This window comes from Monoraphidium neglectum (assembly GCF_000611645.1).
Source record: "Monoraphidium neglectum strain SAG 48.87 unplaced genomic scaffold scaffold00107, whole genome shotgun sequence".
Lineage (NCBI taxonomy): Eukaryota > Viridiplantae > Chlorophyta > Chlorophyceae > Sphaeropleales > Selenastraceae > Monoraphidium > Monoraphidium neglectum.
Genome location: NW_014013521.1, coordinates 27,874 through 41,476, shown reverse-complemented (window position 1 = coordinate 41,476; position 13,603 = coordinate 27,874). Strand labels below are relative to the sequence as shown.

At 63.8% G+C, this 13,603-nt stretch overlaps 3 protein-coding genes across 3 annotated transcripts in view; 1 reads left to right on the top strand and 2 right to left on the bottom strand.

Annotated features, from left to right (window-relative positions):
• MNEG_1129 (hypothetical protein) overlaps positions 1 to 3,320 on the bottom strand; it is a gene marked incomplete at both ends in the record, with an annotated part of 4,971 nt that extends 1,651 nt beyond the window's left edge. Inside the window, 3 exons of the mRNA XM_014050393.1 lie at positions 52 to 754; positions 937 to 1,010; positions 3,078 to 3,320. Of these exons, the coding sequence (XP_013905847.1) occupies positions 52 to 754; positions 937 to 1,010; positions 3,078 to 3,320 (1,020 nt within the window). The remainder of the gene's footprint in view (positions 1 to 51; positions 755 to 936; positions 1,011 to 3,077) is intronic.
• Positions 3,321 to 6,054: 2,734 nt separating this feature from the next.
• MNEG_1128 (putative Cystinosin like protein) lies at positions 6,055 to 9,391 on the top strand (the record flags this gene model as incomplete). Its single annotated transcript, XM_014050392.1, has 7 exons — positions 6,055 to 6,252; positions 6,627 to 6,664; positions 6,894 to 7,395; positions 7,590 to 7,616; positions 8,131 to 8,287; positions 8,489 to 8,529; positions 8,774 to 9,391. The coding sequence occupies 7 exons, from the start codon at positions 6,055 to 6,057 to the stop codon at positions 9,389 to 9,391; spliced, it is 1,581 nt and encodes a 526-aa protein (XP_013905846.1).
• Positions 9,392 to 10,378: 987 nt separating this feature from the next.
• Positions 10,379 to 13,366, bottom strand: MNEG_1127 (hypothetical protein; the record flags this gene model as incomplete). The annotated part of the gene is made up of 6 exons (XM_014050391.1): positions 10,379 to 10,654; positions 11,017 to 11,491; positions 11,955 to 12,091; positions 12,357 to 12,631; positions 12,836 to 13,048; positions 13,186 to 13,366. 6 exons carry the CDS (start codon positions 13,364 to 13,366, stop codon positions 10,379 to 10,381), a joined length of 1,557 nt encoding a protein of 518 aa, XP_013905845.1.
• Between the last annotated feature and the right edge of the window lie 237 nt (positions 13,367 to 13,603).

Sequence of the window (13,603 nt, the reverse complement as noted above, 5' to 3'; positions counted from 1 at the left end):
CGGCAGGGCCCCGCCAGTCAGGTGCAGCTCGCGCAAGCCGTGCCGCTGCACAAACTCGCGCAGAGCCGCCAGGCGCGCCCGGTGCTCCGGGCTCGGCACGATCACAGGCAGCGGCGGCCGCTGCGGCGGCGGCGGCTGCTGCGGGGCCGGCGGCGGCGCCGCAGCGCAGGCGCTGCTGCAGCCGCTGCCCACGCGTTCGGGCTGGCGCAGCGTGGGCGGCACGGCGGCGGGGGCGGCGGCGGAGGCGGCAGCGGCGGTGGCGACTGGGGAGGCACTGCAGTGCGCGGGCGGCGACCCCTGGAAGTCGGACTGGTAGTGCTGCATCGCCATGTGCTGCGGCATGGATTGCGGGAAGTCTTGGCTCTGCAGGCCAGTCTGGCCTGACAGCTCCTCGCTGGCGGCGGCCTGCAGGACGACCCCCGGCCCCCGCGCCGCCACGTGCTGCAGCTGGCACGACGCGCCCGCCACGGGCTGCGGCAGCAGCACCAGCGGCACGGCCGCGGGCGGCGCGGCCGGCGCCATGGGCAGCCCGCCGATCACCAGGGGCGCCTGCGGCTGCAGCAGCTGCGCCTGCTGCCCTGGCGCCAGTAGCGGCGGCTGCAGCAGCAGCGGCGCCGTGGCGGCGGCGGCGGCCATCTGGGTGGTTATGAGCGCGGACTCCAGTGCCATGACCTGCGCCTGGAGCGCCGAATTCGTCTCCTGAATGTGTCCTAGGGTGGCCTTCACAGTGCCCTCCCGCTCACGGCGCCGCTGCCTGCGGCGGGCACAAAGGAGCAACAAGGGGGGAGTGGTGCGGAGAGTTGGGCGCGGATGGTGCTTGGTCCAAGGAGCCACGCTTGCCATAGGAAGTGGAGGGGTAAGGACGTCGCTGCACCCCGCCAGGTGGGGCTGGCCCCGAGAGACGTGCGCGTCACAGAGGCACCACCGCCCGCCCACCTGTAGCGCTGCTGCGCAGCCTTGTTCAGGAGCTGCTGGCGTTGAAGTTTGGCTTCATGATCGCCAACAATGTCCTGTGCAGGTGAAATGCTCCCGGCGGCAGGTCGCGCTGGCCTGCCGCGCTTCGCTGACGGCTGCTCCTCAGACTCGAAACTCATACTGCCGGGGCCGCGAAGCTGGCTGCTAACGCCACTCTGGCTGAGTCGGCGCTACAAAAGTCCAAGATACACACTTATTTACGAGAGAATAGGCATCGCTCGTTTTGAGCTGCTCGAGCTGCGAGGTGCCCATTGCCTCGGCTTGGCGTGCTAGACTCGTCGCGAGACGACGCAGCGAGCGGCTAAGAACGGTCACAAAGTTCCACAGTCAGAGCAAAAGGCAAGCGCGCTTCTTGTGGCGCGCCGCGGGCTGCAACTCGAGGGCAGAGATCGGGCAGCCGCTACTGTCAGAAGGTGCACAGCGCACATGTGTCAACTGAACGTTTGAATTTTGTGAGCTGTACGCGCGGTCAACTTGGCCGTTGCACCGGCAGACGGGTGACGCTGACCCTCACCCGTCGCAGCCACCGCACAGCAAGTGCAGTCATCGAGGCTTCAGCTGATAGCCAAGCACAGCAAAGGACATGCAAACGCCAGAGGCACTAAGTGACGGATAGAATTCTACTTCTCCACACCATCTACACGGTTCAGCGGCCGGGGTCGCTGACCTGTGGGGGTCGTGTGCCTGAGGTCCGGTTTTGCTTGGCGACGTTTGCCGCCTGTGCTGCACAAGGGGCGTCCTGTCAAGCCCCGGCGCTGCCACGCACGCGTTGCACTTTTGCCTCCCCACTGACACTGTTGTACAGCCTGCAATGGCCCTCGGAAGCTGCAGTCTGGCCCTGTGAGCTTCGGCTTGCTGATATGCTCAGCGCTGCGATTGCGACATGGGCTGGAAACACAACGTCTTGCAATCCAGGTTCCCGCATGCCTGCAATCGTGCTGCTCACCACAGCGTGATGCAGGTATGCGGCACTGCAAGCTTGCGGCATGCACCTGCCAGCATTTCACCATGCACAGGCAGCCGGCCACAAGGTTGCCTCTCTCACCCCCTACCAGCATCACCTTGCCCGCACGCCATGGCCGTTGCGGACACCAATTTGCAGAGCTGAGGCCATGAGGGAAGACGCAGTGACAAAGAGCCCTGCCCTGCAAAAAAGTCCAACTTGCCTGAATTCATATATGCCCGCTGAACAGCCCGCAGAACATCTGTCCGAGCAGGGCTGGTGCGCGCTCTGGACGTCTGCCGCGCCCAGGTCAACCCTGGGTTAGCCAAACTCAGCTGTTAGCTCAGAATACCCTGCTGCACAATATGAAGGTGTGCCTGATGCTGCGCCTTCCTGCACGCTCTCGTCATCTGCAGCACTTGCTGAGCCCTGAACTTCTGCTGAATCGAGTGCTGCGATGCCAACATGCCAAGGCAAGCGCATACCTACAACAATTCTCTGGTTGTGGATGAATATTTGTGGCTTGCCGCATGCTCCCTTGCACAAGCAAAGTCATCTTATAACCTGCCCAACACCAACACCATTGTGCACGACAACCATTGCTGCATTTAACTGCTCACAACAACAGCATGGACTGGAGACGCTGAATGGGCCTTTTGCACCTGGTGGCTGCAACATCCAGCACCTGTTTGACATTTCAGGCGCTGCCTGCTGTGGTGGAGTTGAAGACCAGCGCCAGTCTGTATTTGTGGGGAGTTCAAGTTACTCGTGTGATTGTTGCGGTTCGCAGGCATTTGAGTCAGGGCAGCATGTGCACCACGGCTAGCTGGCGGCCAAGATCAACCCTAGAGACTGCAGCCCGCCCTTGTAGAATGATGCAGGCGGCCCATCGACTGTACCCTCACGCAGCACTGGTCGACATGCACACGCCGACAACCCAGCCAAAAGTCATTCACATTCATACACTGGGCATGGTACAAAGGAACGTGCAGAATGCACGCCAAGGTGCGATATGTCAGTGGCAGCCGCACTTGAAGCGTCATCAGCCCAGCAGGCCGGTGCTGGGAGGAGTCTGGGGAGAGTTGACAAGGATGTTGCCGAGGGGAGCGCCGCCAAGGACGCCGCCAAGGAGGGGTCCGACAATGGGGAGGCCGCTCACAGTTGTGGTCAAGCCCGTCGTGACGCCGCGGACGCCCGTCACAAGGTTGCCAGTGGTGTCAAGGACGCCGGTGACAAGTGAGCCAGCAACGGGGCCGGCAACGGGGAGGCCGGCCACGGTGTCGGTGACGGTGTTGAGCAGCCCGCCATAGTCGGGGCGCTGGCCCTTGAGGTCGCGGGCCGCCAGGGCTGGCGCGACCATGAGGATGACGGCCAGGGCGGCCACAAAGAGCGCGCGAGCCATGGCGGCAGATGCGGTGGTCGCACCTGTATTTGGGCGTTGGGAGCAGGAACGGGGCTTGGCAGGGGATCCAAACGGGGAGAGGGTGGCGCAAACGGTGGGCAGGGTGCACATTGGTCTGTGCCAGCCCCAAGCTGCAAGGTGCAACGCACACATGTGCTCAGCGTGCCTCAACAACTTTCAATAACGAGCGGTCTCACGCTCTCACCTGGGGATGGGGGCAAAGTCACGTCGAGGAGGCGTGGCTGGAATGGGTTCAAACGAGGTAGAAAGGTAACCACCGGAAGCAATGCGCGATGAAATTGCGGCTTGTGTGTGTTAACCGACCTTCGTTCCTTGGCCAGATCCTCAATCCCAAATCTGCATGACGCACGGTCCTGGACATGCTGACCGGGGTGGCCCGTTTGTCATAGAATGTGCCCGGACGGCCTCTATTGGTTTCTCCAGGGAGTATATCTTGCAAAATCAAAACCTGGTGGCCGCACGGGCACAATGTAACGTGTGGCGGCCATTGCGGAGGTGCTCGAGGCCATGACTCAGGCAACAGCATGGCCTGGGAGTGATTACCCCCAGCTGCGAGCCTGCCAGAAGTCCATGTGCTGCGGCATTATTGTTTCTTTTTACTCACAACTTACAATCCATATGGTTGCAGCGCTATCACCAGGTGAGGTCAGCATAGTGCGCATCAATTGGTGGTTTACATAGCAAAGTCCGAAGGCCGGTGCATTGGCCTCATGGGCGCCACAGGCACGGCTGCTACAGCACCTGGCTGGCAGCAAAGGCCAGGATGAAGCTTGGAAAGTGAAGCAGCACCTGACAGACAGCTGGTCTTGCGCCTAGTGGCACATGAGCTGCTCCAGATGCTGACTCTGCAGAACGGCAGCTGCCACGTCATGTGAGCCACTCCATGATGGCGTTTTTCCGCTCGACGGCACAATGGTGCTTCGTCATCTGGCCGCCCGAGGGCTTCCCTGGCCTTGAATTGTCATGCATTAAAATGCTGTAAGCAAGCACTGCTCTCCTGCGCTTACGCCGTCGGCAGCAGGCTCCTGGCGCTGCTGCCGCGCAAGTCGATGATCGGCAGGGACGCCTGTGTGCATGTCAGTGTGACAGGGTTGCTGTTGTCACGCGCTCTGAACCTGCTTGTGCGATTCTCGCCGTCTTGGCTTAAAGCGCACCTGGCTGTATCAGGTGAAATGTGTCCTGCTTTCGCTGTCCTGGCCGGGATTTGAAAATGATGAGCGCTGCGTGGCAAATTTCCGTTTGAGCCCGACCATGCTGACAAGGCAGTACTCGGTGCGTCCCCTGAGACGCGCATTGATTACTACTGTATAAGGTGTCAGATGCAAGACGACAGGTTATCGATCGGCGATGGTTATTCGAAGGGGGAAGCCAAGAACGGGACGCGCTGCACATGGCCACTGGACTGAGGGCCCGCGATCGGGTTGCCCACCCGCCTTGTGGGAGTTGGCTGGACGGCGTTTTGAAGGCGCCAAGCCGGGACGGTGCACCGGCACAACCTGCGCCTGAATATTGTCTCAAGGTCTGATGTGCGCGCCAGCCGTCCAGCAACAGGAGCGCTTCTGCAACCCTGCGTTCCCCAACAATGTGATGCGCCGCATGCCGATACTGGGACCAGTTCTTCCCCCTGCGTGCATGTCCCACCTGGATCATACGGCTGCTATTATCTACGGACAAGGCCCTGCAAGATGATAGTTCTTGTGCGCACCCCAATTTTCCCGGGAAGAGGGCCAATGCTGGTCGTGTGCACCCCCGCCCACACCTGTCTCTGCTACTGCTCCAGGTGTCCAGAAACCTTGAGACCTTGAGCACACTGGCTTGAAGATGGCCCTGCTCGAGCTCTGCCACTGCTGTTGCTGTGTCAGCTGCTGCTGTAGCTGCTGGCAGTCTGGGGATGGAAGTACTCGTCAAAGACGCCTTGAGCTCCGCCGAGTTCATGCGCACTCGTGCGCGCATGCAAGCTCACGTACACGCACGTGCACGCACATACACGCATGCAGGCATTATGCATGCACATAAACACATGCAGGCACATGCACGCACACGTGCGCTCGTGTGCACTTGTGGAGGTCAGTCGTCGCACAGCGCTTCACCCCCAATCTGCCCGTGACTCAGCAGTAATCAGAACACGCTTTGTGGGTGAGCGGGGTCGCCATCTGCTTACGGCCACTACTGTTGTCCAAAGCCTTTGTGCACAATACTGGCATCTCCAGTACTTGAGCGAACCCGGCCCAGGCTCCTGATTCTGTGCCTGCTTGCGCACACAGCCAGCTCAGCCGAGCGAGCCTTTGCTGATTTGCTGCGATTGCTGGCATCCCAGAGGCCAGAGGGCTGCCTATCTGTTAGCAGCACCCAACGAAGCAAATGTCCCGTCGCATGTCACTGCTGTTGGCCACACCTGGATGACGACGCGATCAGACTCGAATCGGTGTGTGTTACCGTACTACACGACAGCTCACGCACGTTCCCGTTGTGATCAACGCAGCGAACTTACACGCGTGGGGCTGTCTGTGTCCGTGTCAGTGACAGTTGATCCTGTGCTGAGCTGCGGTGCCAGCAAGCAACGCACCAGGCGCGAGCGGCACCAGCGGCACCAGCGGGGGCGCTTCGCCCACCAGGCTCGCCAGTGTACTTCCGGAGGCCAGTAGCCAACTGTGAGGGCTGTAGCAATAGATCATTGTGCCTGAGGCTGCCAGAACCGCAAGGGCGCGCCGGCATGGCGAGTGTGCGCCCAAAGCGCCCGGGCGCGCCCCGCCGTCGCCGCCCCTCGTGCGGCCCGGCGGGCGGCAGCGGCGGCCTGCTGCCGCGGCTGTGGCACACGCCGCGCTGGGTGACGCTGATGGCCGTGGCGGTCGCCGGCTGCGCGCTCGGCTGGCTGTATCCCAACCCCTCGATCCCTCCGCCGTGGGGCGAGGTGCAGAGCGCCACTGGATGGACCTACACCGCAGCTTGGTCCCTCTCCTTTTACCCCCAGGCAGGCGCTAGCGTGCTGTGTGCTGTGTGTGTGTGCGCAAGCATGTGTGTATGTGTAATTGTGTGTTTTTCATGTGTGGGTCTCAGGCGCGCGTGCGTGTGAGAGCTTTCTACAGTGTGTGAGCGCAAGCTAGTGCAGTGGGGACGTGTCCGTCAACACGCGCGCTCGCCGTCATGCATGGGCGGCATCTACAGTCAGACCTGAGCGCCCCGCCATTTGCGCAACCGGCGCGCCGGCGTCTGCCAGCACGTGCGCAAGCGGACCGCCGCCGACCCGCCTGCCCGCCGTGCCCGTCCAAACCCACGCCCCAACAGATCATCCTCCACCTCTTCACAAAGGACGTCTCCGGCCTGTGAGACGCAGCCCCCGCAGCCGCTGCCGCCGCCGTTGCCGCCGCGCATCCACCTCGACGGCTACAACGCTGTAAATTGCCGCGCTCCGTGCTGTCGCCCCTCTTGCGCCGCCATCAGGGCCCCTGCAGCAGAACCTCACACTGCTCAGCAGAGCAGGTCCCCGCCCTTCAAACGCCCACCCCTGCCCGCAACTCGCCCCCGCCCCCTGCTCACCGCACCCATCTGCAGCTCCTTTGACTTTCTCGCCCTCAACCTGCTTGGCTGGTTTGCCTACGCCACCTTTAACGTCGGCATCTACTTTGGCTTCGGCTGCCCGCGCAGCGCCCCACCGGCACCCAGCCCCGCCGCACGCGCAGCAGCTGCCGCGGCGGGCTACGCCTCCGCTTCCGGTGACGGCGTTGGGGAAGCCTCGGAGGCAGGGTTTGATGGGGATCGTTACTGCCAGACTGCGGTGGACGTAAACGACGTGTTCTTTGCTGTCCATGCGTTAGTGCTCACGCTGGTGCTGCTTTGCCAGTGCCTGGTCTACCCGAGCGGCGGGCAGCGCGTGCACGGCGCCGTGCGCGCCGGCGTCCTGGCGGCGGCGGCGACGGCGGGGGCGTACGCGGCGGCGGTGGCGCTGTGGGGCGGCGAGGGGGGCGGGCTTGGGGGCGGGGCGGCGCCGGCGTGGCTGGCGGGGCGGCTGCTCTGGCGGGACTGGCTCTACTTTCTGTCATATGTAAAGATGGGGGTGAGTCGCGGGTGTCGCTGCCTCCCCACATCAACCTTGAACCACAGTATGTGTTGGCAAGGCTACGAGCTGCGCGTACTTCTTGGGCAGCAGAGGCGGACGGCTTGGACAGCTTGACACATGCTTGCCTGCATTCGCAGTGGTTGAGGCCGCCTCTTGCTCTGCATTTGTGCCCTCTGCACCCTGTTTTGAAGGTCACTATGGTCAAGTACGTACCCCAGGTGTGTGTGCGCGCGTACGTGCGTGCCCTTGTGTGTGCATGTGTGTGTATGTGTGTATATGTGGGTGTGTGTGTGTGTGGGTGTGCATCAAGGGGGAACGTGAGTACGAGGCAGCCTGGGGTTGGAGGGCACAGGCCGCCAACACAAGGCGCCCACGGGCCACGGGGAGGAGGGGCGCAGTACAGGGGAGTTGCAGGGCGCTTGGGTCGGGGAGAGCAAGGTCGCTCAGGGCTGCCTGTATGGTCTCCCACACACGCATGTCCCTTCGCTTACCTACTCAAACACTCTTACACACACACACACCCCGCACAGCACAGCACAGCACATCACAGCACAGCACAGCGCAAAACACACCGAGCACATGGGCAAGCCGGCCAGGACGCTTGGCGATGCATGCCAGGAGCGTGCACTGGCGCACACATGCACTCATGTACACGCACACAATGGCGCGTGCGTAACCACACACGATGCGTGCGACATCTCGCCCGATGACGTCAATCCCCGCCCTCCTTAGGTCATGTTCAACTGCGCGCGCCGCAGCACCAAGGGCTGGTCGATCCTCAACATCCTGCTCGATTTTATGGGCGGCATCCTGTCCATGGTACAGCAGCTTGTCACCTGCTGGCGCGCCGGCAACTGGGCAGCCATCACCTCCAACCCTGTGAAACTTGGTGGGCGGCAAGGCTCTCGTGCACCAACCGGGCTGGCCAAAGGGTCCTTTTAGAGCACCCTGTGTTTGCAATGCTGACCGTCAACTCGTGGGCAATTGCGGCCAGGCGGGGGGCGCCTGCACAGGCCTGCGTCGTCGTGCGGCAGGGGCGGGGCCAGCACACCTGACTGCACCGCGTCTCGCGCGCGCCTCGGACGCCCAGGCCTGGCCATCATCTCCATTTTTATGGACGCGATTTTCATGGTGCGGGGAACCCCTGAAATTCCTCGCTATCTTTGCTAGCTTCGCCCCAATGCACATGCTGTCTCGGGTCGACTCGAGCCGCTGCTGCCCTGACCCTCCGCGCCGCACAGAATCTCGGTGCTTCCTCGGCTGCTCCTGTGTGTCTCCCATCGTTTTCCAACCCTGTCCGCACCCCACATCAAAGCAACCACGTGCCTTTGCCTCCACCCCTTTTGCGTTACAACCTGCTGTCCTATCCACACAGTTCCAGCATTACGTTCTCTTCCCTGAAGAGGGCAGGGAGGCGCCCCTCAAGTGCACCTACACCAAGTGCCCCCTGTCCGGCGCCCTCTCTGTGATATACGAGGACGCAAACGAGGGCGACGGCAGCCTCTGCTCTCTGCTCCGCAGCGTGCGAACCAGCGCGAGGAGCGGCCCGCGCTCTGGCGCGCGCTCGCTGCCCCCGCCCGCCCGCGCGGCCGGCGGCGCCGGCGGCACCGGCGGGCCGGCGCCGTCGCGGCAGATGAGCGTCGCGGCGGGCGGGGAGCTGGGCGACGTGGCGGCGGCCGCGGCGGCTGCGGTGGTGGCCGCCGGCGAGGTCCCGGCGGCCGCCGGTCCTATTGGTGGCGCGCGGCAGCTGCGCCCCTCGCGGTCGACCCATGCGTCTCGGCGGATCCGGGTCCCGGCGCTCAGCACGCCGTTTGGCGGGGCGGCCGTCCAGGCAGCGGCGCCCGCGGACGAGTCGGACGGCGCACGGGCGCCGCTGCTGGGTGGCCAGCAGGCGGCTGATGGGGGCCGCACGCTGCCGTCCACGCTCAGCGTGCAGAGCGTGCGCGTTATCATCGAAGACGTTGACGTAGACGACCTGGAGGACGACCGATGAAGTCACCCAGCAAGGTCACTCGGTGACGACCAGCAACGCGACGTCGCGCCGCCAGCTGGCAGCTGCTGTGCTGTGCATAGCTGGACTGACCAATTGCCGGCCAGTCGGTGCAGGCGAAGTCGGGATTGACGTCAACCCGGGGTCAGCTTGACCGCTTGCCATGCTGCATGGCTGCAGGCTGTCCTGGCTCGTCACTGCGCCGCGCTGTTTACCAACCGCCCGCCGCCAGCTCACAAAGGCATTTCAACGCATGAACCTGAGGAGCAGATCCAGCGCAGTGTGCGTGTCGCGCTGCTGCCCTTTCTTTCGGTGTCATTCCTGCTGCACAGCGTTCTCGCATTTCTACTTCACGAATGCACAATCAGCTGCCTCCCGCCATCCTGCGCCGGCGCGACCACCCTGCGTCTCGCCTTCTGGTCGTCTTCCTCGGAGCATCCCCTGTTCCTGCCGGCCGGTGGCTGGCAGGCGTGGGGCGGCGGTGAGGCACGCTCTGCTTTGCAGATTGCCCAATTTCAGTCGCAAACGGGGGCCTGCAATAGACATGCTTCAATTGCATCACTGGGGTGTCATTGGTGTGCTTGCAAATCGGATGAGGGCACCCCCATTTGTCTTACGCTCCACTGGTGGCCCCAGGGTCTCCTATTTGACACGAAGTCCAATGCCCATGACGGCGGGCAGATCAGTAAGCAGATGCATATGCCTGTGCGAAAAGCGCATGCCTCACGAAATATGTACAGACGAGAAGCAATGCGTGACATGGCATTGATGTGTGTAAAAACTGGTACCGCATTGAAAAAATGGTTAGGTTGTGTAGCGAGGTTTGCAAGTTTGGATGCATGACCCAAGGTGATGGCAGGGCCTTGGCGCCATGCCAGCACAGAGTCTCTTCCGAAGAGTCACACCGACGCAGAACCGCCAAGATCTGGCGCCTCTGGCCACTCCTCAGCGCTGTCGGGCGAACACGCTGGCTGCCTTAAACCGGCCCCATCAGTCAACCCTTGCTAGGCGCAGCATGTCGTCTGACAGCGCCGGCAGCTCGCGCCCGCGTGCACCAGCGCCGGGCGACGCCTCCAGCTGCCGGAAGTTGAGCAGCACCGCCGGCGCGATGCCTGCGTCGGCCACACGCCCCTCCCGCGGCAGCGGGCGCCTGTCGGGCAGCACCAGCTCGAAAAGGGTGGCCGGGCTGCGCAGGGCGGCGGCGACGACCTCGTGGATGCGTTCGAGGGGCTCGCCCGCGCCGAAGACGGCCTCCAGCTGGACCCCCTGGTTTTGGGGTGGAGGGCAGGGGTTTACGCGTGAGGGTGGCGGTCAAAGCGGCACTTCGACCGGCGGTCTTGGTGATCCATTGACATTGTGGGTCATAAGAGAGATTGCGGGGCTGCCAAGTTGCGCGGAAGTCCTGGGAGTGAGGCGGCGCTAGATTGGAGCCAGGTATGCCGTTACCTGCATGAGCGTGTTCAAAGGCGCACGCAGGCACGGGGCGTACATGATGCCGCTAGCTATCGCCCGCGATTGACACGCATGACAAGGATCCAGCCGCTCCACAGCTCAGTTCACACAAGGCGCGCTGGCCCGCTGTGGTTATTCCTTCCAAATCCCAGCTGCAGCGCGAGCCGCCACGTCACCTCTGGGAACCGCACGCGCACTGCCGCCTCCTTGAGCGCCGCCGCCGCGCCCCGCGCCGCGGCCGCCGCCTGCCTCTCCTTGTGCGCGCGCGTTGTCAGCACCTCGCCCGCGCGGCGACGCGCCGCCAGCCGGGCGTACTCCGCCTTGACGTCTGCGGGTGTCCGCTCGAAGAACGACGCATCCAATTGAATGTCGGAGGCCACGGGCAGCAGCACCTGCAGCCGCCTGTCCACCGGCGGCGGCGGCGCGGCCGCGGCCACAGTCGTCGGGGGCGGCGGCGACGACGGCGGCGCGCGCATGCCGAGGGGCGCAGGGTTGGAAGGGGCGGCAGGGGCGGCTGCGACGCCTGCTACGCCGGCAGAGGCAGCCGGTGGGGCCGTGGAGGCTGGCAGGGCTGCGGATGCGAGCGACTGCAGCTGCAGGAGGCCCTCCTCCACCAGTGGCAGGTTGTGGTCCTCAAGGAAGGCTGCAAACCTGGTGGTGTGTGTGTTGTGTGTGTATGTGTGATGTATGTGTTTCTGTGTGTGTGTGTGTGTGTGTGTGTGTGTGTGCGTGTGCGTTCGTGCATGCGTGGGGGCGCTGAGGTAGCATCCTCAGCATGTGTTGTGTCCAGTTGACAATCAATGTAACACGTATGAGGCATGCCGCGCCCGCAACCTCAGCCACGCCATCCCCATGCACGCCACATACCGGTACTCCTCCTAACACCCTTGACAAGAATTATAGGAACGTCCCATCACCATGCAGCCCGATGCCCACGCTCATGGCCCCCACCCCAAACCTCCCCAGGCCTCCCAGACCCCCTGAAATCTCAGAGCCTTATCCGCCATAACACCCAGCTCCCAAAGCTCCCACATCCTCCCATTAAGGACCCACCGCCCCTCACAGCCAACATCCCACCCACCCTCGGTGCTCCTTTCCACCCCCAACCCCTCACCCGCCGTCCTCCCCATCCCCCGGGTCTCGGTGGACCTGGAAGCCGCACGCCGCCAGCAGCTCGCAGCCGCCGGGCACCTCCACCACCGCCTCGCGGATGCGCTTGTTGCCGAGCCGCACCTGCCGGAACCTCGGCTCCTGGTGGAGATGACGGGCACGAGGCGCGGAAGCCGGCGTGCACGGCGCAAATAAGGGGGGGAGGCGGCGGCCGAGCAGGGTCCACGCGACCTGGGCCGCCACCTTCCGTGGCGGGACTACTTTCGCCGACAGGCAGGCAGTCCAAAGCCTCAGCCCGTGCTGGGGCGTGCGGATTTCAGGTGGGGGCCCCTTTACGCGCTGGTGCGGGCCCGGCCCGACTCGCCTGCGGCCGCGACAGCAGGTTGCCGAGCAGCTTCCCGAGCACTTCCACGCTGCCGGCCGCCCTCTCCGGCGGCATCGAGAGGATCAGGGCCACGCAGCGCCTCATCTCATCCACCTGATCTGCTGTCGGCGGCGGGCCCTGCATGGCTGCCGGCGCGCCAGTGGGGCCGCTGCTGCTGCCGCTGTCAGGAGGAGCCGAGCTGGCTGCAGCGGCCCCAGGGGTGGGGGCCCCTTCTCTGGGGCGGCCGCCGGAGGTGCCGCTGCTGGAGCTGCTTTCAAAGTGCGGCTCCTTAATGGCATTGAGCGCCGCTCCGCCGCCTTGGACATGGGGGTGCAGGACGAGGTTGCGGGTGGTGGACGGAGGGGTGGGCGCATCCCAAATCTGGCACGCACGGTCAACAACCTCTGCCAACACGCCGGCACTTGCGAGGAATATCCAGGAATATCAAGCATGCAGCAAGCACGTGGCTGTGAGCATGTGGCTGTGAGCATGTGGCTGTGAGCATATTGCAGAGGTCGCACCTACAGCCGGCTGAAAGGGGTCAAACTCCGACGCCGGCAACAGCACCCCCTGCGCCCTCACAGGCGCCTCAGGTGCCCCGCCGCCGCCGCCCCTTTGGCCGGAGCCCCGAGCCGCTGCCGCTGCGATGCGCTGCTCAGCAGCGGCAACGGCGGCCCCAGTTCCGAGGGGTCGCCCCGGCACCTGCTGCTGCTCCCGCTGCTGCTCCCGCACTCCTGCCAAACGTGCTGGGCCCGTGCTTGTGCTGGCAGCAGGGCCGCTCCTTGCGGGCACGGCTGGCCGAGCTTGGTTGCTCGGCGCTGCGCTTGATCCCTGTGTGCGTGTTGCCATGATCGCTTCGCATGAAGCCGACCTGCAGCAAGGTTCACGCTCGACTGGGCGGCAAAGCGAAGTGCGCCGCGCACCTCGCCGCCTCCCAGCTTGTGACCATGTCCTTTGAACGTGGAGCCACTGGTGTTCAGCTCGTTGGTCACTTTATTCCACAGACCTTTGAGCTTTTTCCCGATGTCCTCCGTCGACTTCTTCTCACCCATGATTGAATGATCTGCTAGCGCGCTGCACGTGCGTGATTCAAGATTAAAGTATCACAGCGCAGACAAAAGGGGCTACGTTGAGTGGGAGCTAGGCCGCCTGTTCATGCCGGATTGTACGCCGCACCCGGCCTCACCGCACATGCTCTAGCTGACCAGCTCTCACAGCTCGGTGACCCAAGAACCAGAGGCACCACCTGTGCATGGGCATGCAAACCAAAGGAGTGTAAGCAGATCTTG